The following is a 23,045-nucleotide window of genomic DNA, read 5'->3' on the forward strand; positions in this document are numbered from 1 at the left end:
AGAAGTTGTACATGTGCATGCGCTGCAAAGAGCTCCTGGCTCTCAGAGAATGAGTCCGATCTCTGGAGGCTAGAGTGGCAGACCTGGAGGAGCTGAGGCAGACAGATATATATAGATGAGACCTTCAGGGACATAGTAGCCAAGTCCCAACTTCTGACTGGCAGCCCTGGTGCTGCCTTGGAGAAAGAAGGTCTCATGATTGGAGAGCATCAACCTGGTGCAGCAGGAAAGGATCCTGTAGCAAGGACCTGCTCTCCAGGTGATGCATTGTCCTTTCGCACTGAGGATCTCTCCCCAAGGCCTACTGCCCAGGAGGGAAGGGTTAGGTTGGCCAAGGGTCCATCAAGCCCAGCATCCTGTTTCCACTATTTTCTGCCCGGGTTATCAGCATTTCAAGCCCAGGCGGAGAAAGTTCTATTTCACTGGGGCAGGGGGATCAGGGAGTGTGGCATGAGAAATACTGCTTTAGAAGACTTTTACCATGTTTAACATCCTGGCATGCTTTCCAAGACAGGTGTTGGAACATCTTATATGCTTTGCTTTTCTTGAGGCTGTTAGGGAAACTGAACATGCCACAGCAATTGTTGAACTCTATATTTTAGATCTAACTTCATTAATATAAAGAGAATGGATAAAGATATTAGCCACCTTCGCATCTGAAATTTCTGAAGCAACCTGTGTACTGAACCAACCAGTTGCCTAGATACAGTTAAACCAAAAGAATCTCTAGATTCCGATTCTACATAGAAACAAGATAGCAGTAAAAAGTTATCAAATTGGCCTATCTAGTCTGCGCATTCACACCAACTACTCAGCTCTACAATCCCTACCACTCTTGGTGATCCTCTGTGCTTATCCTCATGCATTTTAATTCAGATTCTGTTCTGGTCTCCACTAGAAGGCTGTTCCATGCATCATGCAATCTGAAAGGGATTTCATTAGCCATCATCTGCACAAAAGGTAGATTAGGACATATCTTCATGTGAGGATGCACACCTAAGCTGCTGAGGGGGAGGAATCAGCAGAAGGCTAGGGAATTGTTAGTTCTCTTTTATGGTCAGAAGACAGGCAATCTAAAGAACCAACGGGCCGATTCAGTAAAGTCCACGGGAGAGCGGGCGAACGCCCACAGGCCACTCGCCTGTTTCTACCATCAGGCCTCATTTAAATACTGAACCGCGGGCCGACTTCAAATTTTTTTCTCTTTTACTTTTTTTACCCTTCGGGACCTCCATCTTAATATCACCATGATATTAAGTCGGAGAGTGCGGCTTGGCTGCACATTTTGTTTTCTGAATTGTGTGGGAATACCTAATAGGGCCATCAACATGCATTTGCATTTTGAGGGCGCTATTAGGTTCAGCGGGTTGGACGTGCGTTTTCGGCCCCTTACTGAATAAGGGGTTAAGGGAAAACACGCACCCAATGGTGGGTTAACAGTGCGCTCCAACAGAGCACACTGTACTGTATCGGCCCGCAAATGTTCTTTGCACTATATTTCGATAGAAGGGACTTCCAGCTGAGTCTTATCCTTGAGAGAACTCCCTGCAATTCCAAGTTGATTTGTACCATTTCATCCCCGTGCTGATAAGGCAGAATTATGTCTCAGTTTCAAGCTCATTAGCATACAATTTGTTCCTGAGTAGGAACTGACCAGTTACAGAAACCAGTCCCTTGCTCCTGGGCCAAATGCTTTAATCTGATCACTATGGATGTAAAGACCTGCAGCTTTGCCAATCTTCATATGCTTGATGGCCTTTTCCATTTCTGCTCTTGTGAGCTGGTGACTGAGTTGCATCTAACCAAATTGACTCCTGCCTCAAGCTCATACCTCAATACAATTAGTCGATAAGGTGCTATCAGCCTTGTCATTGGTTTTGATCACTAAAGTTTTTCTCTTGACCACCTTGTCAGTGTAGTTTCTGTTTGGGCCATTTGATAGCAGTTGCTGTGATATCTGCCTAGGATGTCTCACTGCTTAGTTTCTTGATTGTGGACCACTTTCTTACCAAGCTGTGGCATCTTGTTTTGATCACTTCATGCCAAGACCTGCTGAAGAACCACCCTCTAGCAGGACTAGCATGCAGGCTCCGTCTGCATCTGCTGAAGGTGCAGTCTTAGTCATATCATTAGTGCTGAAACCTGGCACCATTAAGAGATCATTGGTCACTTCCTGTGGAAATAGGATGGTGACGCCTACAGATCCAGACTGGTGGGGAGAACAGAACAGCATCTGCACTGAGCTACTATGACTCACTGCAGACTTTAAAGTACATTGGTATATTTGGTGTGGACATGCTAATAGCACCAGAGTGTGTGCAATGCACAACCTTTTCCCTCCTGTTCATATACTGGCATTCTAGTCTCCAAGCATATGGTGTACAGTTTATATTTATACATAGAAGACAAACTAAACAAAATTATAAATATTTCATGCTGTATTCTCACAATACAACAGCAGCTTTATGATTATGGCTGTGACTGAACAACTTTAGTAATTGTGATACATTATAGCAAATCCAAGAGGCAAGGGTTCATCACACAGGCTTAGAGGAAGGACTTGAAGGTGTAGTGTTGCACATTTTACAACCTTGTTTACTAATCACACACTGCTAAATAGGCCCGTGCATGGTTCTAGCCTCACCCAAAGTTCCTGTGTAGATAGTCTCAAGTCTCATGTCCTTTTACTCAGCCCCTAGCTATGAATGAGCCAAGTACAGAAAGTGTTCAGATAAACCACAGAAGTGAGAAGCCTGCTGGGGTCAGCATGCCAGCATAGTGGTAAGATATAAAATCACCTTACTGGTGTCCTGACTTATTCCTGAGAGCTGTTGCTCAAGCTGCCCTAAATTACTGCAAAAACCCCCCACAATACAGACAAACCCCAGTATGTGAGCATGGGTAAGGGGCTTAAAGTCCTACACCACCCAATGTGCAAACTCAGATTAAGTCTAGGAATAAAGAGACAAGCTCTGGAATATAAGCAGCTGCAGGTACTCTGGTAGAGATGAAATGTCACATTTGCAAATGACAACAGGTATCAAATAACCTTTGTTAGTATTTTGCACTTAGGTGCTAAAAGAAGAATTTATCTCCCAAGAGTGCAGGGAAAGGATGAGCTGTGAGCACAGACAGGAATGGACTCAGCTTGTCACTTCTGCTTAACTGAGCAGTTCCAAGTATGTAACGGGCACTTTCCCCTTTTGGTTCCCCCTCTCTCCCATCAGCCAGTCTGGGTCCATGCCAGGGAGACTGTACACAGTGATCAGCTGCAAAGAAAAAAAAAAAAAGGAATGGATTAGTTACATGCGGTACACAGTGCCAGCCCAGCACACTGCTCTTTCCAAAGCTTGTGGCAGGGCAGCTCCTGACTGCATCCAGGTAGGAAGACTTTTGCAGGATTGTCCTTTAATCCTGTATTTTACAAAATAAGAGTTCAGGAAATAACTGTAGTCTGTACAAGCAAAGCAAAATGCTTATCCTTTGCTCCAATAACCATCAGGCCGATACAGTAAGGACGCGTTAGAGTGCGGCAGTGCCGGGCGCACGCTCGTTTGCCGCATGCACAGTTTGGATCACATATCGCTCGATACAGTATTTAAATTAGACGCAAATGCAAGCCGCATCCAAAGCCCGTCCATGAAGCAGCAGGCCTGAGCAATCCATTTTACTGTATAGAGCGCTATACAGTATCCTGGGTGCGCTGGTACCTGTCATTTCAAATGACATTTGAAATGACAAGTACCAGGAAGTGGATGGTTCTCCTACACTCTGGCATTGGGGGATTGCCAGTCCTCTCCCCCCCCTCCCGAAGCAAGGTGCACGGCGAAAATAGACTCTATATGTTAAAGCAAATGTGAATAAAGTGCAACAAAAGTAAACTTACTGCATGTGAATGACAAACAGTCCTCTCTCCCCTCCTCCCGAGGCGCACACCGCGGCTCCCCTGCCTCCAGCAGCCCCCGCCGGTGAAGGTGGATGAACACACGCCTGTACGTGCAATTTGGGCGCTCAAGCCAGCAAAAGTGCATGACCGAACGCCATGATGTCAAGCACGGTGTGCGCTCATACGCCTTTGCTGCCTTGAGCGCCCAAATTGCATGTACAGGCGTGTGTTCATCCACCTTAGCCGGCGGGGGCTGCTGGAAGCTGCTTTCGCCGCCGGCTGCCCCCGGGAGGCAGGGGAGCCGCGGTGTGCACCTCGGGAGGACTGCTTGTCATTCACATGCAGTAAGTTTTTTTTGTTGCACTTTATTCACATTTGCTTTAACATGTCGAGTCGATTTTGACCGGAGCCTGCCTATTGCTGTCTCTCTCTGCCGGGGCTTGCCTGACGCTCCACACTAACACAGGGGTAAGGGTAGGCGGTACATTAGCAGGTTAAACACGCGGCAAAACTGAAGGTTAAAAAGGCGATAATCGGGGTGCACATTACTGTATGGGAGGGAATAGCTAATCCAATCGTTTACATACCATATACATGCCGCGGGCAGAAAGGGTTTCCCATTGATTTAAAGAAGAAGCGGTAAGGATGGGTTAAAAGGGATAGTGAATCGTGGGTTGGACTAACGCGGCCAAATTGTGAGTAGAAAGCAGGTTAGAAGCAGGGTAACCGCGGCCGCACTTTCCTGTATCGGCCTGCATCTCAGGAACAAACATTTGTCCATACAAGGAACAGAGGTGCATGGCTTGCTTGTTACTGAACTTGTTGGGATTTCTGAAAAATAGGACTCCCTACTGGGACTCATTTATTCTAACTCTAAAGCCTCATTAAAACTGGCATCTTGTGCTAAAAAAAAATACCAACCTCATCTGCTAACAGTGCAAGCTCACTGCTGTCAGCAGCTTCGTAATCGTACAGAGCGCGTGCTTTTCTGGTGCCACTGGCTGGAGGTTGCACATCACTGCTGTTCAGGGAACTGCTAGTGGGAGGGGCAGGACTGGATGTTTCATCAGATACCAGGGGGATTGTAGCAGCAGCAGCAGGAGTCATACTAAGAGGCGATGTAGAATCCACATTCATCACAAATGTGCCAGGAAACCTTTGGGGAAAAATACAGAAAGAGGTCAGGTAAGAGCAGACTGCAGTACGTAAAATGTCCACTTGTTACTTCTGCACAATAAAATTAAGATTCATATACAAAAGGTGGCCCAAGGGACCAATGCTTGCCTCATCTTGCAGAATCTACTTACACTTCTCCTTTGGAACTGTGAGCGTAGATAAAATACAAAAAACAATTTTCGGTGAACAATGTCAGTAGACGTACTACCCTAGTTCCTTCTTTCCCAGCCACATTTCTAGAAGAGCCTTTCCTTGCACCTACTGCCCCACCCCATAAGAGACAACTCACTGCCTTCTGCCCAAGAAAGAAAACAAAAAATGACAGCCACTCGTTTTCTCCTCTTATGGCAAAGAAACCATAGACCATCTGCATTTAACCCAGGCTTCCTTCCGTTCCAATATTGATTTTGCTTCACCCACCTCCTCTGAATGTTCCACACATTCTTCACAGAAAGGGTGGTAGATATTTCCTAATGCTATTCTAAACTGAAAATGAAGGTCCCTACCTATGAGAATAAAGGGGCTAAACAGATTTTCACCCAGGACTTCCCAGATTTTTCCCCAAAAGGTGAAAAATCTGTTTAAACTGATTTTCACCCTAATTGTATGACTGAAGCCAATCTTTGGCTGATGCTTCGGTTCCCCCGAATGTAGGTCTGAAATCAAAGCAATCTGTCCAAGTATGGTTTCACAATTACCTACCCAGGCACAGATGAGCATCAGCCCCTACCCCCCCAATCAGATGAAGTTTCTGGTAGGATTCTTGCCTCTTTGGCTCAGTGCAAACTTGGAAGTTTAATGCAGTTCCCCACACTCTGCAGTGCAGACCATGAGGCTGCTGCCAGGGAAGCATTACAGCCAGTAAGAATGAATAATGTTTGGGGAGGGAGATTTTGAGGGGCAGAGAAAGAGTGGGAAGGAGTTTTTTGGAAAGGGATACAATGAAAGAGCAGAACAAGAGTAGGAGAAAATAAAAAGAGGGGAAATGCTGGGGGGGGGGGGGGGGGGGGGGGGGGGGGGGGGGGAAGGGGGAAAGGATCAGGATCACCTCCCTGCAAATGATTCTTCAAGTTATGGGACAGTAGAAAGTTTGTCCACCAAAAGAAAATTAGGTCTTTCCTTCGATAATTTTCGTTCCTGTAGTACCAAGGATCAGTCCAGACTCCTGGGTTATGCCTCCACACCAGCAGATGGAGACAGAGCAAAACTTGAATGGCTCTGCCATAAATACCAGGGTCCCACCCACAACCTGCCAGTATTACGTAATGTCAAAGCAGAATAATCCCCTGCTGCAAACTATATACATAAAGTTCAACCGGGAAACCCTCTGGTCACTACCCCCAACAAGGAACCTGACCCGAAACAGAAAACAGACAGGAATAATAATCTTCCAGGCCCAAGAGGAAAGTTTGGGCAAAGTGTAGGCACAGCGGACTCTCCAACTCAATGCAGAAGTGGGCGGGACTCTGGACTGATCCTTGGTACTACAGGAACGAAAATTATCGAAGGTAAGACCTAATTCTTTTCCCTGTACATATCGGATCAGTCCAGACTCCTGGGATGTACTAGAAATCCTACTACTTGGGATGGGACCCGAAGAGACCTGCATACAACACCTGCTCCGAAATTTCCCTCCCTGGGAGCCTGAACATCCAGTCGATGATGTGCAAATGTATGTAGCAACTTCCAAGTCTCTGCTCTGCAGCTCTCCTGTGGAGAAATCTGACGACACTCCGCCCAGGAGGCTGCCTGTGAACACGTAGAATGTGCCTTCAGACCCAAAGGCAAGGGCCGACCAGACAAAAAGGTAAGCAGAGTTAATGGTCTCCTTTAACCAATGTGAAATGGAGGCCTTGGACACCATATTACCCTTTTTGGGACCCTTCCAGAGAACAAAGATGATCCGAAACCCAGAACTCATTAGTATCCTCTAGATAGTGCAGAAGAGCCCTCACATCCAAGGATTTAGTGAAACTGGAAGAAGGATCCGACCTGTCGAGCTGCGCAAACGCTGGAAGCTCCACTGACTGGTTCAAATGAAGACTAAACTACTTTCGGCAGAAAGGAGGGAACTGTCCGGAGACTAATTCCGGACTCAGATTTGCAAGAAGGGTTCCCTACAAGGCAACGCTTGAAGCTCCGACACATGCCTAGCTGAGGTGATCGCCACCAAAAGACTACCTTCAACGTGAGATCCTTCAGCGTTGCCCTTTTCAGTGGTTCGAACGGTGGCCTGCACAAGGCCCTTAACATCACGTTTAAGTTCCAGGAAGGACAGGGAATCAGTAGCGGAGGACGTAAATGCCTCATCCCCTTGAGAAATCGTGCAACATTTGGATGGGACGCCAGTGTCAGACCGTCCACTGAACCACGTAAGCAGAGGGCAGCCACTTGTACTCTCAACGAACTACAGGACAGGCCCTTGGCCAAACAGTCTTGAAGAAAAGCTAAAATCTCAGAAATGGGCACCTGAGTGGGCCGGATTGCCCGAAGAAAACACCAAGATTCGAAAACCTTCCAGACCTGCACATAAGGAAGTGGAGGTCTTGCGCGACTGCAGAAGAATGGAGACTACTGCATCAGAATAACCTTTACCTCTTAAACGGCGCCTCTCAAACGCCAGGCTGCTAGACAGATGCGATCTACCTGATTGAAGCAGACAGGCCCCTGATGAAGATTCGGTAACGCCGGAAGCCGCAGAGGGCCCTCCACTGTCAGATTGAGGTCTGCAAACCAAGGTTGCCGTGGCCACCAGAATCACCTCCGTGGATTGACCATTCAAAGGACCTTGCTGATTAGAGGCCAGGGGGGAAAAACATACAGAAGTATAGACGTCAGCCAGGGTAATGCCAAGGCGTCCACCCCCTCCACCCCCGGTTCCCTGCGGTGGGCAAAAAAGCGTGGAGCCTTGGCATTCTGAAAGGTCGCCATGAGATCCATGGCAGATTGTCCCCACCTGTCACATATTAGTTGGAACGCCCTGTCCGCAAGTTCCCATTCTCCAGGATCGAGCTGATGCAGACTCAAAATCTGCATGAACGTTGTCTACCCCTGCTATGTGGGACGCGGCAATGCTGAGAAGGTGTCGCTCCACCCACTGAATCAGTCGGGCCTCCAACACCACCGGGCGACTCAGAGTTCCTCCCTGACTATTGGTATAGGCTACTGTTGTCGCATTGTCTGACAAATCTGACAGACTTTCCCTGGACCAGGGGCAGAAAAACCCGAAGTGCCAGACGTACCACCCTGGTCTCTAAAAGATTGATTGACCAGCGAGATTCGAGAGGAGACCAGAGGCCCTGTATGGACTTTCGCAGACAGATGCACCCCAGCCGGAAAGGCTCGCATCCGTGGTGACTATTGTCCAGTCTGTTGCCACAAGTGAGACCCCCCCGGAGGAGACTGAACACAACCACCATCCCAGACTGGACCGGGCCACCTCTGTCAGGGGTAATGGCAGGTGGAACTGCTCGGAGACCGGGCTCCAACGGGAAAGTAATGCCGATTGTAACGGCTGCATGTGCGCAAAAGCCCACGACACCAATTCCAGCGTCGATGCCATGGAACCTATCAATTGCAAATAGTCGCAAACCGTGGGAGACTGATTCTGCAGTAAAACCCTGACCTGGTGTTGTAACTTGTGACTGTGTTCGATGGAGAGAAAAACCTTGCCTTGTTGGGTGTTGAATAAAGCTCCCAAAAATTCCAGAGACTGAGACAGCTCGAGGTGACTCTTGGCTGTATTGACTACCCAGCCAAGGGAGTGCAACAGCTGCAGCACCCTCCGTACTGCTGAACGACAGAGCGCTTCGGACTTCGCTTGTATCAACCAATCGTCCAGATACGGATGGACTAACAGCCCCTCGACCACCACCATGATCTTGGTGAATGTTCTGGGGGCCGTCGCGAGACCAAACTGTAATGCTTCAAACTGATAGTACTGTCCCATCACATAGAACCTGAGGTACCTGTGATGGTCCTCCCGGATTCCGATGTGCAAGTATGCCTCCGTGAGATCCAGTGAAGCAAGGAACTCCCCCCGGTCTCACCGAAGCTATCACGGACCTCAAGGTTTCCATGTGAAAGTGCAGTATCTGGAGACATTTGACGACATCCTTGAGATCCAGTATGGGCCGGAAGGCCCCGTCTTTCTTTGGAAAGACGAAGTATATGGAGTGGTGTCCTCTTCATTGTTCCAAGTTGGTAACTGGAACAATTGCCCCCAGATGCTACAAATCGGAGCAGAGTCTGCTGAACCGCCTTCCGATTCTCTGCGGGACTGCACAGGGATGGGAAAAATCGTGGATTGGGAAAGTGAACAAAATCTAAAGCGTAGCAGTGTTTTATCACCAAGAGAACCCACTGGTCTGTCGTAATAGTGGTGCATATCTTGTAAAAGAGCCGCCGGCCCCTACCTTCGGTATGGAGGTATGGACCAGCGAGACATCATTGTGCTGACTTACCGGCGGAAGAGGGGTTAGACTCAGGTCTACCAAAACATCTCCCTCTAAAGGTCAGCCTGCTGCCTACCCCCTCTGGAACGAAAGGAGGATGAAGGGATACTCGGCTGGGGAATACGAGCCTTATGGTTTTCCCCAAAACCTGGATCTGGAGGAGAAGGTTCCCTTTGAGCACGGCCTGTCTTCTGGGAGCCAGTACCCTTTCTTTTCACCCAGCAATTGTATGTCTTCCAATTCCTTCCCAAAAAGCAGCTTGCCCTTAAAGGGCAAGGAACCTAGACGCGATTTGGAGGCCCTGTCCGCGGACCAGTTCCGTAACCACAAGAGCTGCCTGGCTGAAACAGCGGAACACTCACAAGAACAATAGGTTTCACTGGTCAAAATTTTCTTCTTTTCAATTGTAACCACATATCTAGCAGTACCAATACATTGTTTGTAGGACCCACACTCTATGAGTTTGTATTTCAATCAAACTCAATCTGGTTTTATGGTCCATTTACTTTGTTGACCCCTTTTTATATTTCAAAATTTTTCTTAAAAATAAACCAACTGGAGCTGACTCACTAACTCCACTAACTCCTCAGATCAATGGAGCGAATGAATAGGTATTCCTTTATAATCCTTAGGAAAGGATCCCATCTCTCTAAGTATGCTATATTAAATGAATATTACTCTGCAGTTTGTTTCAAACAGTCCCACTTCAAAGTAATACTCATCTGATGCAGCAAACAGTCCCAGTTCCGACACGATCGTGTTTCGGACCACCCGGTCCTGCTTCAGGGGAAAACACTCATGAAAAGGCTGCACTCCATATCCTGTGACTGCTCCAATCAAACGCTGTTCATTCTCCAAAACATCTGTTAACTCAACAGTTCCTTCTCTTCGCAGTCTGAAGCGTTTTGAAGAGTTTGATTGAAATACAATGTATTGTTACTGCTAGATATGTGGTTACAATTGAAAAGAAAAAAAATTTTGACCAGTGAAACCTACTGTTTTTGTGTGTGTGTTACATTTTGTAAGGGTTTCTGGAATATAAGAGTATTTGGGCGGTTTTTTGTGATTGAAACAGCAGCAACCATGGAGTGGGCTGAAGTCCTAAGAAGGTCATACAGTGCCATTCGCACTATAAGCCACAGCCGCCTCGAGGCGCCCTGCCTGCCTGGCTTCTTTGGACAGACCCTAGTTAGCAAGCAGTTGCTGTACCCAATGAAGACCAGCCCCGTAAGGTGAAGTTACTGCAAATGGCCGCTCGAGCCCCCAGGGCGGAAACCTCAAAATCTTCAGCTGAATCTCCAACTTGCGAACCTGCAGGTCCTTCCAAGGCCATGGTTCCCATAACCAGAATGGTCGTCCTTTTTGTGACCCCCGAAACTGCGGCGTCCACCTTCGGTACCCGCAGGACTTCCAGGGCATCCTCTGGCAAGGGATAGAGCTTGTCCATTGCCTTCGTGACCTTCAGCCCCAGATCTGGAGTATCCCATTCTTGAAAGAAGATCCATCACCGAGAAGTGAAAAGGGAATGTGGTGGGAGGTCCGCTCAGCCCTAACACCGGATCCATGGATCCAAGCCTGGACTCATTGGGCAGTGTAGTGATCCCTAACTTCTCCAGGATGGCTGGGATCAGCGGGGCCAGCTCGTCCCTTCTAAAAAGGCGAATTACCCTCGGATCATCCCCCTCCGAAGTCTGGCTCTGCCTTGCCGCTCTCTGCAACGTCGCGCCATCTCCATCAGCCCCCCCTCGGGGGTGGGGAGGGCTCACACTCAGTGTCCACTCTTGGTGGGAGGACTCAGCGGGAGTTTAGCTTTGGACCACCCCTCAGAGCCCTCTGACCGGGGATGAGTGTCTCTTGAGGGTCTTGCGGACCTTGAAGGCCCGATGCATAGCAGATATAAAAGCAGAAGAAAACGACGTATCTGATCCCTCTGATTCCGTGTCCATGCCCCCCGCCCTCCCTCGATGCCCCCGCTGGCGAAGCCGGCCTTGGGGGCAGTTGTTGTGGGGAGAGAGGGCAGGAAATGCCCGGGATCCGATGCCAGCGGGGCTGCGACTGACAAAATGGCCGATTTTCCCCGAGATTTTTTAAAACTGTTTGGGGGGGGGGGGCGCAGGAGACTCCGACCGCGAAAGACAGCTGCCGTACGACCACCCCCCGAATTGAAGCAGAGGTCCCCTCACCTCCCGGGACGCAGGCTGAGCAGAGTCCGACCCGGGAGAGGCGCGCGCTGTCAGCACCGTAAGCCGCACCGCGTGGCATGCTCGGCACCAGAGGAAACCCTCACCCCCAAACTGCGGCGCGAAAGGGAGAGGGGAGAAAAGGATGCCATGGAGAATCGCTACCGCCGCACTGAGAAGGGAGAGCCACCCGACAAAAATAAAAAACTGCGCCGACCTTTTTTTTTTGTTGTACCTGGAGCTGTCCCGACAGGTCCTGAAGCGGTCTGGCTGGGGTGAGTGAGCCGGGCTCCCCGGTATCACCCCAGCTGGGCTACCCACCACTCAGGGTCCTCGACCCTTGGGCCCAGCAAGTGCTCGACCAGGGGGATGGTCCTTTCAGGACCTGACAACCCCCTGAGAGCAAAGGACCGGCTGAATCAACGGCTGCTCCTGAAGTGAAGAATTTTTCCCCCCCCCCCAAACTTAAATGAACAAACCTAACTAAGCCTTTATCTTTTGTGTTTTAATTTTTTAATTTTTATTTTTTTTAAATCAGACTGTGGGAGATGCACCCGAACCATCTGCTGGAGACAGAGTAATACTGGCAGGCACCCTGGTATTTATGGCAGAGCCCGTCAAGTTTTGCTCTGTCTCCATCTACTGGTGCGGAGGCATAACCCAGGAGTCTGGACTGATCCAGTACGTACAGGGAATACAGATTCAGATTATTCTCCTGGAAAAGTGATGAAAAAAATTTATGCTGATTTTGTTTGCTCTTGTCAAAATAAATCCTTATAAAATTCCTGGGAAAAATAAAGATGAAAGTGATTGTCCCTACCCATATCATAACCCATCTCTAGACCTCTTTCCACTGAAAAATGTTGTGTACTTTGTCTCTACAGTATCCCTTGCCATCTCCACTTGCTGGAACAGATTTAGGCCCTTAAATCTCACTGCAGAGGACTTCTGGTGTAGACTGCTTCATTTTGATAGGCTTCCTCTGTGCCATTTATCTTTTTGGCAGTATGGACAATACTCCTGCTGAGGTCTCATCAACTCCATATTCTACTAGTTCTCTTGCTATGCATCCTTGTATTTCTCCAGCTCCCACCACCACATCACTGTTTTTGGTAACCTTGAGATCAGGTCACTAAGATCCCTCACCTATTCCTTATCCCACCCCATGTAATGCATTCTTGTGCTCTGTTACAAAAAAAGTGCAAACACTGGGGCATCAAATCAGCTACAAATATAAACACTGGCTCACAACTTTCACTTCATCTGCACTCTCCCCTTTGAAGATCTTGTATCAACTGCAAAGAGTCAGTTGCTCCTGTGCAATGTGACTTTTGAAAATATTGAACTAAACTATCACAAGACTGAACCCTAATGACCCTGTTTTCCTTGGCATAAACTCCATTTACTACTATCCTCTTGTAACCCATTTCTTAATCTAGTTTACCACCTTAGGATCTATCCCCTGGCTCAGCAGCTTCATGAACCTACTCAAAGTGTCTTACAAAAACACATTCAAGTATTTGCCCCCTTGATCTAAGACATAAGGAGGTGTGAAATGGGACACAGACAAGAAAGCTCAGAGGAATGATAGAGGGGTGGGGAGGGGATGTAATCTGATTGTTGTACCTGCCCAGCTGCTTCTGCAGGTCCAGCATGTGCTGATAGCATTGAGCATAATAAGCAGTTTGAGCTTCTGCGAACTCATGCAGGCAACGAAGATGATTCACCTGCAAAAGACAGTATCAGTGTAAATGGTCAGTAAAGGTCACTTTATATAGATATAAAAGGAAAATGTAAAAAGTCAAATTAGACTTTTCTACAGTCTTTCAAGTCACTGTTCTTTGGATAGTCTTCAATTAAAAAAAAAGTGTGCACCACCATATACAAAGAAACTCCAACATGAGTATAGTCAGAATGCTACAACCAAAAATAAACTGACAAATATACATTATGACACTGGAAATTTAATTTTTTATATTTGTAAGGTGTGTATGTAAGGTCTGACCCAGCATGGCAATTTCTTATGTTCTTAAGATGCTAGAGTAATGACATTTTTCTGCCATCTATGCAACCCTAAACATTTCTGATCTCTGCTGAGAGAGAATAGACACTTCTGCACAACAGTGAAACAAAGGGGGTGGAAGATGAACATGAACACATTAGGCAGATCTAAGTTTAGCTGGATCAGAAGGTCTAACCAAATTACAGGATATGGAGGTGTACAGAGCAGTGGCAGTGATATCTGTAAAGTATTGTTGAAGAGGTCATAACCATACAAGGTGTAGCAATGACTGGCTATCTGGGCTCAACCACGCATCCCCTGGCTACAAGCCAATCATGTATCTAGATGGTGTGGCCATAAGAACTATCTAGAGTTACCTAGCAACCTAGAGGGTAGCCAACCATGAACTAGATATCAGCAATGACAAGCTAAGCTCTGCACATGACTGCATATAAAACCACCAACGCAACAGTCCAAACCAGGAAGAGGAAGATCGCAACATAAAATGGTCAGAACTGAAGACAGCACAGAGGGTCCCAGAAATACACACATGTGCTGCTAAAGACACTTCCAAGACAACAAAATTTCAGGTAATACAGATCTTAGATGGGGGTTAGCTATTTCTCTGATCAGCTTCACAGAGTAAGCAACAAATATGGTGCCTTCCACGATGCCATTGTTTCCTCAGTTTCAGATCCAATAAAGTGGGGCCTGGCATTGGAGGGGGGGTGGGGGAGACCAGTCCTAGGGTTCCCAGCTTTCATCAGCTACTTCTCTAAACAAGAGAGGGAGGGAAGGGAGCAAATATGCTATCCCACCAAGCTCCATCACCACTCACTTTAGTGTTATCATAAAAGAAAAAAAAATGGTTGGATAAAAAAATTCACTTTAAACTAAATGTAATTATATTATGGTTTACATTTATATTGTAAAGCATTGTGATATAATAACAACCCTAGGAATGATGCCCAACCTAAGTACCTGTGCAAATATATAAAAAAAACAAACTTGTCAGTTGAAATGTTAAAGATTTTATAAGACAGCTATGATTTTAATTGCTTTTACCATAATTTAATCTTATTAAACATACTGTGATAACTCTGCTCATCAAATGAAGTGTAAGGCTTGCATTGTAAGGACAATGGTTTACAGTACAATAGAACACCACATCTACACACAGGATCCTTGCATCAAACATGTCATTGGTGGCATCATAATCCTGCATGGCCAGCTGGAAAATTTCAGCCATTTGTCACCTCCAAATCACCATCCACTCCTTCATACTCACATGGGTACTGCTGATTCCCTCCAGCAGAAGGCGAGTCACCTCTGCTTGACGATCAAACTCAGTCTGAGCTACACGTAACTCATGTTCTGCCTGCAAGACAAAGGTGAAATTAGTTCTTCCTGATAATTTCCTTTCCTTAAATCCAGTCCAGATGAGTGGCTTATGCTCAATGATCAGCAGATGGAGACAGAGCAACAGGTTCACTGGCATCACCCCCTTATATGCATCCGTACCGACTTCAGCCTACCATAATAATCTGTAACAAGCCAACTATAGACAGTGTTCGTTCCAATTAATGTCTGGATCTAGCCATTCATAATCTGGTAACAGTGCAATTTTACAGCACAAAGAAGATCCTGGACTAGAGGAAAGGAAATTCATCCAGTCAGATCAGTCTAGATGTGTGCAATTTACTCAAGCTACACCTGAATAGGACAGGATGCTGCCATATCCCTTCTGAACACCTGAGGTGAAGACGTCTATATCAGAGGAGGTCATCTAAGTGATAAGGGGGGGGGGGGGGGGGGAGTCCAATAAGATCAAGCTGCTGCCTTAATCCCTAAAGAGACAGCAACTCATTCTGCCCAAGAAGCAGCTTGAACTCATGTAATAATCCCTCACCTTTTTAGTTGTGTTACCATGACAATCGTTTCAATCCAACATGTCACCTTTTCCTACTCTATAACATAAGATATTAGACCTCATGAAGGCATTATGACCTTGAGAAATAAATATCAGAGGGACCTCTCCATATACTAGAGTGTGTAGGAGCCCATATTCAGCAATCATGCAGACTTAGCCGAGCAAAGGCGAAACAGATTCACTGAAAGCAATGGAAGGCCATGACCACTCACAGTAATACAATTCCTTCATTCAGCTGAATGACCATGAAAGAGGGCTCTTATGTATGCTTGCAAACCTGCAATTCATTGTGAACAAGGCCACTAGAAAAACATTTGCCAACACAAGCAGCATTAGTTTAAACAAAAAAAAAAAGACAAAACTTCCCAATAACACACCCCGCAGGAGAGAAGCTGAAACCTGCCCTGGTAAGAATAAGTGGGAAATCATTGGAAGGTATTTCCCATAATAAAAACCAGAATCCTTGGCACCAAAGCCTATCAGAAGGATCCAGCTTGCCTAGTGCCCTAACCCTGACAAGTTTTATTTAAAAGAGTTGACGAGTTTTAAGTGGACACTTTCAAGCTTTAGACATAGTCAAACCAATTTTAGAATATCTTATATATTTTTCACCTTTGTAATGGTGCGTTTGATAAAAAAAGCCCCACAAAAACCCATCTGAGCTGAGGATACCCAGATGCAAACCCAATACACATACAACACTGAGGGACAGAAGCCACAGGTCCTTTCCATATTTCAATTTTCAAAACGCATGAAAGTCTCAAAGACACTGTGGCCAAGACTCAGAATCTTTGAAGCACAGCTTCTCACATGAGTTATGAATGAGGCAGACAGGACAAAAAAAAATTCAGATCTTCAGAGGGATAGCCGGGTTAGTCTGGAGCAACAAAAAAACGACACGAGGTGGGTGGCATCTTATGCACAGTCCTTGAAAGCTCATGCCTCAATAGATTGGTTAGAATCCATTTTGTCAGATGGGGGAGAGAACCTGTCTCTTTTGGCTATAAGTCTGCTACACCTTCACCTTAAGTTCACCATAAGGGCCAATATGGGAATATCCTATCCTGCCCGCCCAACTGCTCTGCTCCCAGCAGCAGATGCCTTAAAAATGCTGCAACATACTCAGGACTTTGCTATGCTCTATTTTGGGGTTTAAAAAAAAAAAAAAAAAAAAAAAAGGGGGCAGGAATAGGGAATGGGAACCAAGTAATGAAAGACCATTAAGTCCTTGCCCCAGACCCTGGAAGGAAGGAGCCTAAGCTTTCACTTCAGGAGCAGCCTCTTTAATTCCACTGAAGTTATGCTATGCTCAACTGAGAGAGCACACCAGGCTTTCACCTCGGGATAAAAAAATTTTTCCTGTTCACCCAGTCAAAAATCAGACTAATCCACAGCATGGGATGCTTGCCTTCCCTCTCCTGGAAACAGAATACTGCATATATTATGTCACTCAGACAGGAACATACATCCGACTTCCCTGCATCAAACAGCACCTGAACTCTTTACGAGCCTGTAATTTAGCATCCTGTGCTGGCTTGGCTGGACCTAGGGACACCAGCCTGTCAGTGGCTGAAGTTTCTCTCAGCCCAGATAGCTGTTCCACTCCACGCCCTTCTGTTGGAGCTATCGCCTCAGTCGATTTCTCTGTAGCAGATAAGTGTTAATGGCTCCCTTTCATTGCAGGACTCTCCCATCTTGCTGGCACAGGATCAGAATCAGTTGTTGAAGGGTGAGTTGTGGGAGTCTCAGGACACAGAATGTTGTTGTGGGAACAGTTACACAACTCTGTTGGCTGACTTACCTGTTGGGAATCTGGAACTCTCAGTTTTGTCTGTTATGACTCCATCAGCTGTACTGTACTGGATTTGGATATTCCTGCTAAACATCCAGTTACTTTGGATGGTAATGTCCATTAACAAATCTGTTCCATCTTTAGTCTTGCTGACTACTGACTTGCGTAACAACTTTCAATCTCAAGAGCCTTGCTTTAGCTATCTGGAGAAGAAGGTGCTTGAGAAAGAAGTGTTTATTGCTAAGTTTCAAGACACTCAGGTAAAAATTAAAGATCTATTGTCTACTTCTCATAGAACTGAAAACAGAGAATGCTCTCAGATCTCATAATTTAAGAATTGTGAACCTTCCACAGATCTCTCTCAATACACCTTCTGAGCTTTATTTCTGCTTACTTGAAAGATTCCAGAAAATGCATTACCTCCTATGGAAAAAAGGATTTTTTTTCTTCCAGCTCCTAAAAGATCTATGGAAAATGCTGTAATGGATATACCTGTTAATTCCAATGAAGGGAATGTGATTGGCCTGGCTTCCTTATTGATGAGTTTTCTTGCAAGATCGTGAATGTTTTTCACCTTTATTTTCATAAGTGTTACACCCAGTCGCAGATGGCTGCGACCGCTGTTGCTCACTGCACTGACTTCGCTGGGTAGACTTGCAGCCTGTCAGCTATCACCAGCCTGCCTGCCTCTATTCCTGGGCCTCCCCTGGACGGCGTGGACGCTGCCGTCTGCCATCTTGTCGGAGTTACTTAGGCACGCACTCTCGGGCCAGTCTTATGCAAGTCATGGCGGGAACCTCTGGGCCGTTTCCCCGGGATGATGTCATTCATTGTGGATTCTTAAGCCGGCTGGCCCTGTCTGCCTACGACTTTGCACAAAGTTCCCTCATTGCTTCAAAGTTCCCTCATTGCTGAATCTGCTTCGCTCACTATGGACTTCCCATTCCAGCTCCTGCTTCCTCAGCATGAGATGTCCTGGGTACCTGCTCCTCAGGGGCCCTTTCCTCGTCTCTGGCTATCTGCTCCTCTGAGGGCCTTGCGCCCAGGACTGCTGCTGGTCCTGTTCCCCGGGGCTTCCTCTAGAACCATTGCTACTTCTACAGTGAGTACTCCGCTCGCGGACCATTGCCATATCTCCTCTACAGAGGAATCCTCTTTGGGTATACCCTACTTCACAGACTCCGTGGCACCTCCGTCTGTGTGACTTTCCTGCTACACTCCCTGCTCAGTGGGGCAGTGCCGCTCTACTTCTCTATAAGAGACTCAAGGACTTCCGAGCTGCATCTGACATCAGCACCTGGCGCTGGCACTCTGTGGCTCCACCCCATGGGGCCATCCTCTCTGCTCCCTCTCCAGAACCTGCTGTTCTACACATGCTGCAGCTAAGACCTTGCCTCCTGACTGGGAGGCTCATGGGGCTCCTTCCCCATGGGTGGTACCATCTCTCACCTCGGCCCAAGGCCCACAAATCCTAACAATAAGGATGTATTGTTCAGATGGCAGAAGATCTGGATGTTTCTGGACATATCAAAAGCAATGCAGGAATGGAGGAAGAAAATTTTAGCCATGAAAGACTCTGTTCTTTTCTTAAGAGCATCTTGCATCATTCGCTATCCTTGTAAGTGTGTGTAACTCTTGATTCTTCCAGATTCATCTTTTTTGATCCTAGTCAGCTTAAAGAAATTTTAGATGCTATATGGGGTGGCTGTTTAGATTTAATGTTATACCCATTCTTTAAAGCTTTTTCTGTTTTCCCCCCTTATCATTGGGATCTAATTGTGACAAGTTTACATAGGAAATTGCATCTATGTTTTACTATGTAAATTGTCTTTTCCCCTTTGTCAAACATTATATATTTAAAATTTAATAAAAAGTTTAAAAAACAAGCAATCTCAGAGGATGACAGACTGATTGGAAACATTAAGGCTCAGGTTGATAGGACATAAGGCACTGAAATAGTATGGTGCTTTTCTTTGAGGTCTTTAATTTATGTAATTGTTCAGGTGGATGTATGTTCCTGCTATGTGAGTGAAATAAAGTTACATATGCTATACTTTTCACTCAAGGGTTCCTCATTTTTTAGTATGAATACTGGCAGGCTGAGGTCATCATGGATGCATAGAAGGGTTGATGTCAAACCTGTCTCGTCTCCATCTACTGAAGAATGAATATAATCCACTCATCTGGACTGGTCTGACTGGATAACAAGGAACATTAGTTATCAATCTTAGAGTGTGCACTAACAGGACAACCTCTAACTTCCACAGCTGCTGGTTTTCAGTTCATAAGGACTGGATCAAGCTGCCAGCCTTGGCTCTGATTACCCTCAGAAAATTTCCCTACAACTAGAAAGTGTGCGCACATTTCTGGGACTCTAAGAAAGGAGTCCATTCCTGTCTGTCCTGTTTTAATCCCAGCATCTTCCCCACTTACAAGCTTTGTTCAGCAAAAACATTTCCAGGGACACAAGCATAAAAGACCCTGTGACTTATCTTCTCCAGCAAGAATAGCTTCTAATTTCTTCTAAGAACCCACTGCAGAACAACATGTCTATCATTCCCTAGTGCTAACGAGTTTTAACATAGGAATCTTCATTTGCCATCAGTTCCCTTTTATTAAGTCTCAAACCTGTCTGGACTGTGGGTTGAGTGGCCTTGGGGCTGTGGACACAGACTTCTGCCCAGGATATCAGTGTCCTTGCCTTTAGTACCTTTAACAATTTCTTATCTCAACAAAAAAAGAATGCACCAAAAGTTATCTAAATGAATTCATGCTCTTTTCTACCATTGATTCTTTGAAATCCTTGAGTGAACTGAAGTTTAGCACTCAAATGAAGTCCTTGTTCCTGTCATGACTACTGACCACCAACACGTTTTAGAAGTTATACCCCATCTGGACTGGCTTGCATTCAAGTTTTGCTTGCCACCATCATAAGTGTTTTACTCATATGTAAACAAAAATCTACTTCTGTAAATGATCACTGGACATTTTTTCTAATTTGTCTGCTCTTGAATCCAGTGGATCATTGCACTGGAAGACTAAACAGTAGATTATGGTAGATTTAAAAAAAACCCAAAACACAAAAAGCTTACTATTTAATTCATGTTCTACAATTCTTCTGTGAGTAAATGCAGGTCTGTTTGTATAGAACATCTAGAAATTGCAGCCGCTGTTAGTCCTACATTTAATTGTCTGCTGTACTCCAAGGGTTCTGGAGAGTCTTGGATACTACTCCATTTTTGTTAGGATTAGCCTATTTTAGATCCTCATTTCATTCACAGGATGGAGAGGGAAATACTTGCCACCTTTAAGGCACGAGTCTAATAGAGTCTACAGCACTCTTGTTGGTTATGTAGCATCTCCATGGACAAGGATGAGCAGTCCCACACATGGGTGATGTTATTGCACAGCACTATAACCAGGGAAGGTCCTAGCATTAGCTGGAAAGGCCTAGCACATATAAATTAGGTACTACACCAAGCAATGTGGGTGAGGCTCCCTCAGTCTTTCTACAGAGTGGATGTAAAAGCCTCTGTGAACTGGAGGTACAGTCAGTCTCAAAGCTCTGTTTTTTGTTTATCTATTCCCTATCTTTCTTTCCTATATTTGCTACATCCCTTTTGGAGAAATTAAAAAATTTTTTGATCCATCTCATGGCTAATAAGATGGCTCCAGGTTTCAAAGGTGCACTGCTTGCAAGGCCAAATGCATCTCAGTAATCAATGTTTTATCACAAGACCCACCAAGTGCACTCTTGTGCATTCGAAAGCTATAAATGCTTACACAATTAGTCGATCTGCTGGAGTCAGAGAAAATACTGGGGGATCGCAGGTGGCACACCGGTATATCTAGGGGGTGCTTTTCAGCTTCTCTCTGACTCCATCTGCTGGAGGGGAGGATTAACCCAGCAGTCTGGACTGATCCTGGTACGTACAGGGAATCTATGTTTTCACAAGACCAACCAAGTGCACTCTTGTGCATTCGAAAGCTATAAATGCTTGCACAATTAGTAAAAGTTATCACAGCAAGTTGCAATTTCCTGACTTAATCATTGTGTCAACCTTCAAAAAAAATCTAAACACCCTAGAACCAGTGAGAGCATGGTTCTGTGATGAATACTTGTACTGTACATATTTCCTGCATTATGCTGACTTTCAGGGTCTGCTTGTATCAGAAGCTCTAAGCCATGAGATACTACATATACAGATCAATTTTTGATAACTGGCTCAAAATCACAATGACAGAGTACTGCATGCAGGTTTTATGCACATGAGCTTGTACTGTACTATTTACTGTATTATGCTGCCATCCAGTGTCAGCCTGTGGCATCTCATGGCTTAGATTCTCTGCCACTTACAGATTACATTTTAATGACCATCATTCTGGCTTAGAACCACTTATCCTTTTCCTCTCTCTTCTCATTGTTCCCTAGTACAAAAGAATGTTTGGGTGTTCCTAACTTTTTGTAGATAAAGCAAACTTAACTCTGTTTTCAGAGATTTTGAAAGATTAGCAACATACAAATGTGCTACAAAACTGGCCCACAGTTTTTTTTATTTATTCACTTATGGTACAGTAGATTGACAGCTGTTCCCAATGAAATCCAGCAGCCAAATTTTGTAGTTCAAGGCTTCTATGGACTATGTGAAAAAATATCATCCTAGAAGCTATGTCCATGCCTCTTGCACACTTTTTACCTTTGAAGCTGCTCCTTTCAATTTTTTTCAATTTTTCTCATTTTATCAAAGTTTCCCTTCTGAAAGTTTAGCACTAGAGCCATGGATTTACTTACTGTCCCCCTTCCAGTCAATTCAAATTTGATCATATTAAGATCACTATTGCCAAGCAGCCTGTTACCTCTCTCACCAAATCCTGTGCTCCACTAAGAATTAGATCTAAAATTGCTCCCTCTGTCTGTTCCTGAACCAATTGTTCCATAAAGCTGTCATTACATCCAGGAACTTCTCTTCAGCATGTCCTGAAGTTACATTTACCCAGTCAATATTGGGGTAATTGAAATTTCCCATTACTGAACTACCAGTTTGGTTAGCTTCCTTAATTTCTCTTAGCATTTCACTGTCTCACTATCTTGGCCAGTGGACGGTAGTATATTCCTATCACTGTACTCTTCCCCAACACAAGGGATTTCTACCCATAAAGATTTGATTGTGCATTTAGTCTCATGCAGGATCTTTAGCCTGTTGGAATCTATGCCATCCCAGATAAAGCACCACCCCACCTCCCACATGCTCCTCTGTCACAGATAATTTGTACCCTGGTATAGCACTTTCCCATTGGTTTTCCTCCTTCCACCATGTCTGAGTTGCCAATTATGTCTGTCATCATTCACTGCTATACATTCTGATTCTCCCATCTTACTACTTAGACTTCTGGAATTAGCAAACATTTCAAAGTTTGTTTTGTGTGTATTTTCATTCTGCTTTTTAATTGATAGGAATCTTTTAGCTCGTGAGTTTTTCTCTCAATATAATTTTTATTCAGAATGCACACAATAGAAGCCATTATACAAGAACGTGTATAAGGTTAAAGAACTGCACAAATACTACAAAGAAACAAATAATGCACTTTAGCAAAGCGTAGATTACAGATGATCACTGCACAGCA

The 23,045-nt window shown here is 45.4% G+C and overlaps 1 protein-coding gene across 1 annotated transcript in view; it reads right to left on the reverse strand.

Annotated features, from left to right (window-relative positions):
* Positions 1-2,265: 2,265 nt before the first annotated feature.
* SH3GLB2 (SH3 domain containing GRB2 like, endophilin B2) overlaps positions 2,266-23,045 on the reverse strand; it is a 101,211-nt gene continuing 80,431 nt past the window's right edge. Inside the window, exons 8-11 of the mRNA XM_029612377.1 lie at positions 14,987-15,076; positions 13,323-13,423; positions 4,808-5,042; positions 2,266-3,269 (exon numbers count right to left, since the gene is read on the reverse strand). Of these exons, the coding sequence (XP_029468237.1) occupies positions 3,162-3,269; positions 4,808-5,042; positions 13,323-13,423; positions 14,987-15,076 (534 nt within the window). The 3' untranslated portion in view covers positions 2,266-3,161. The remainder of the gene's footprint in view (positions 3,270-4,807; positions 5,043-13,322; positions 13,424-14,986; positions 15,077-23,045) is intronic.

Source organism: Rhinatrema bivittatum, chromosome 8 (genome assembly GCF_901001135.1).
Source record: "Rhinatrema bivittatum chromosome 8, aRhiBiv1.1, whole genome shotgun sequence".
In the NCBI taxonomy this organism is placed as follows: Eukaryota; Metazoa; Chordata; class Amphibia; order Gymnophiona; family Rhinatrematidae; genus Rhinatrema; species Rhinatrema bivittatum.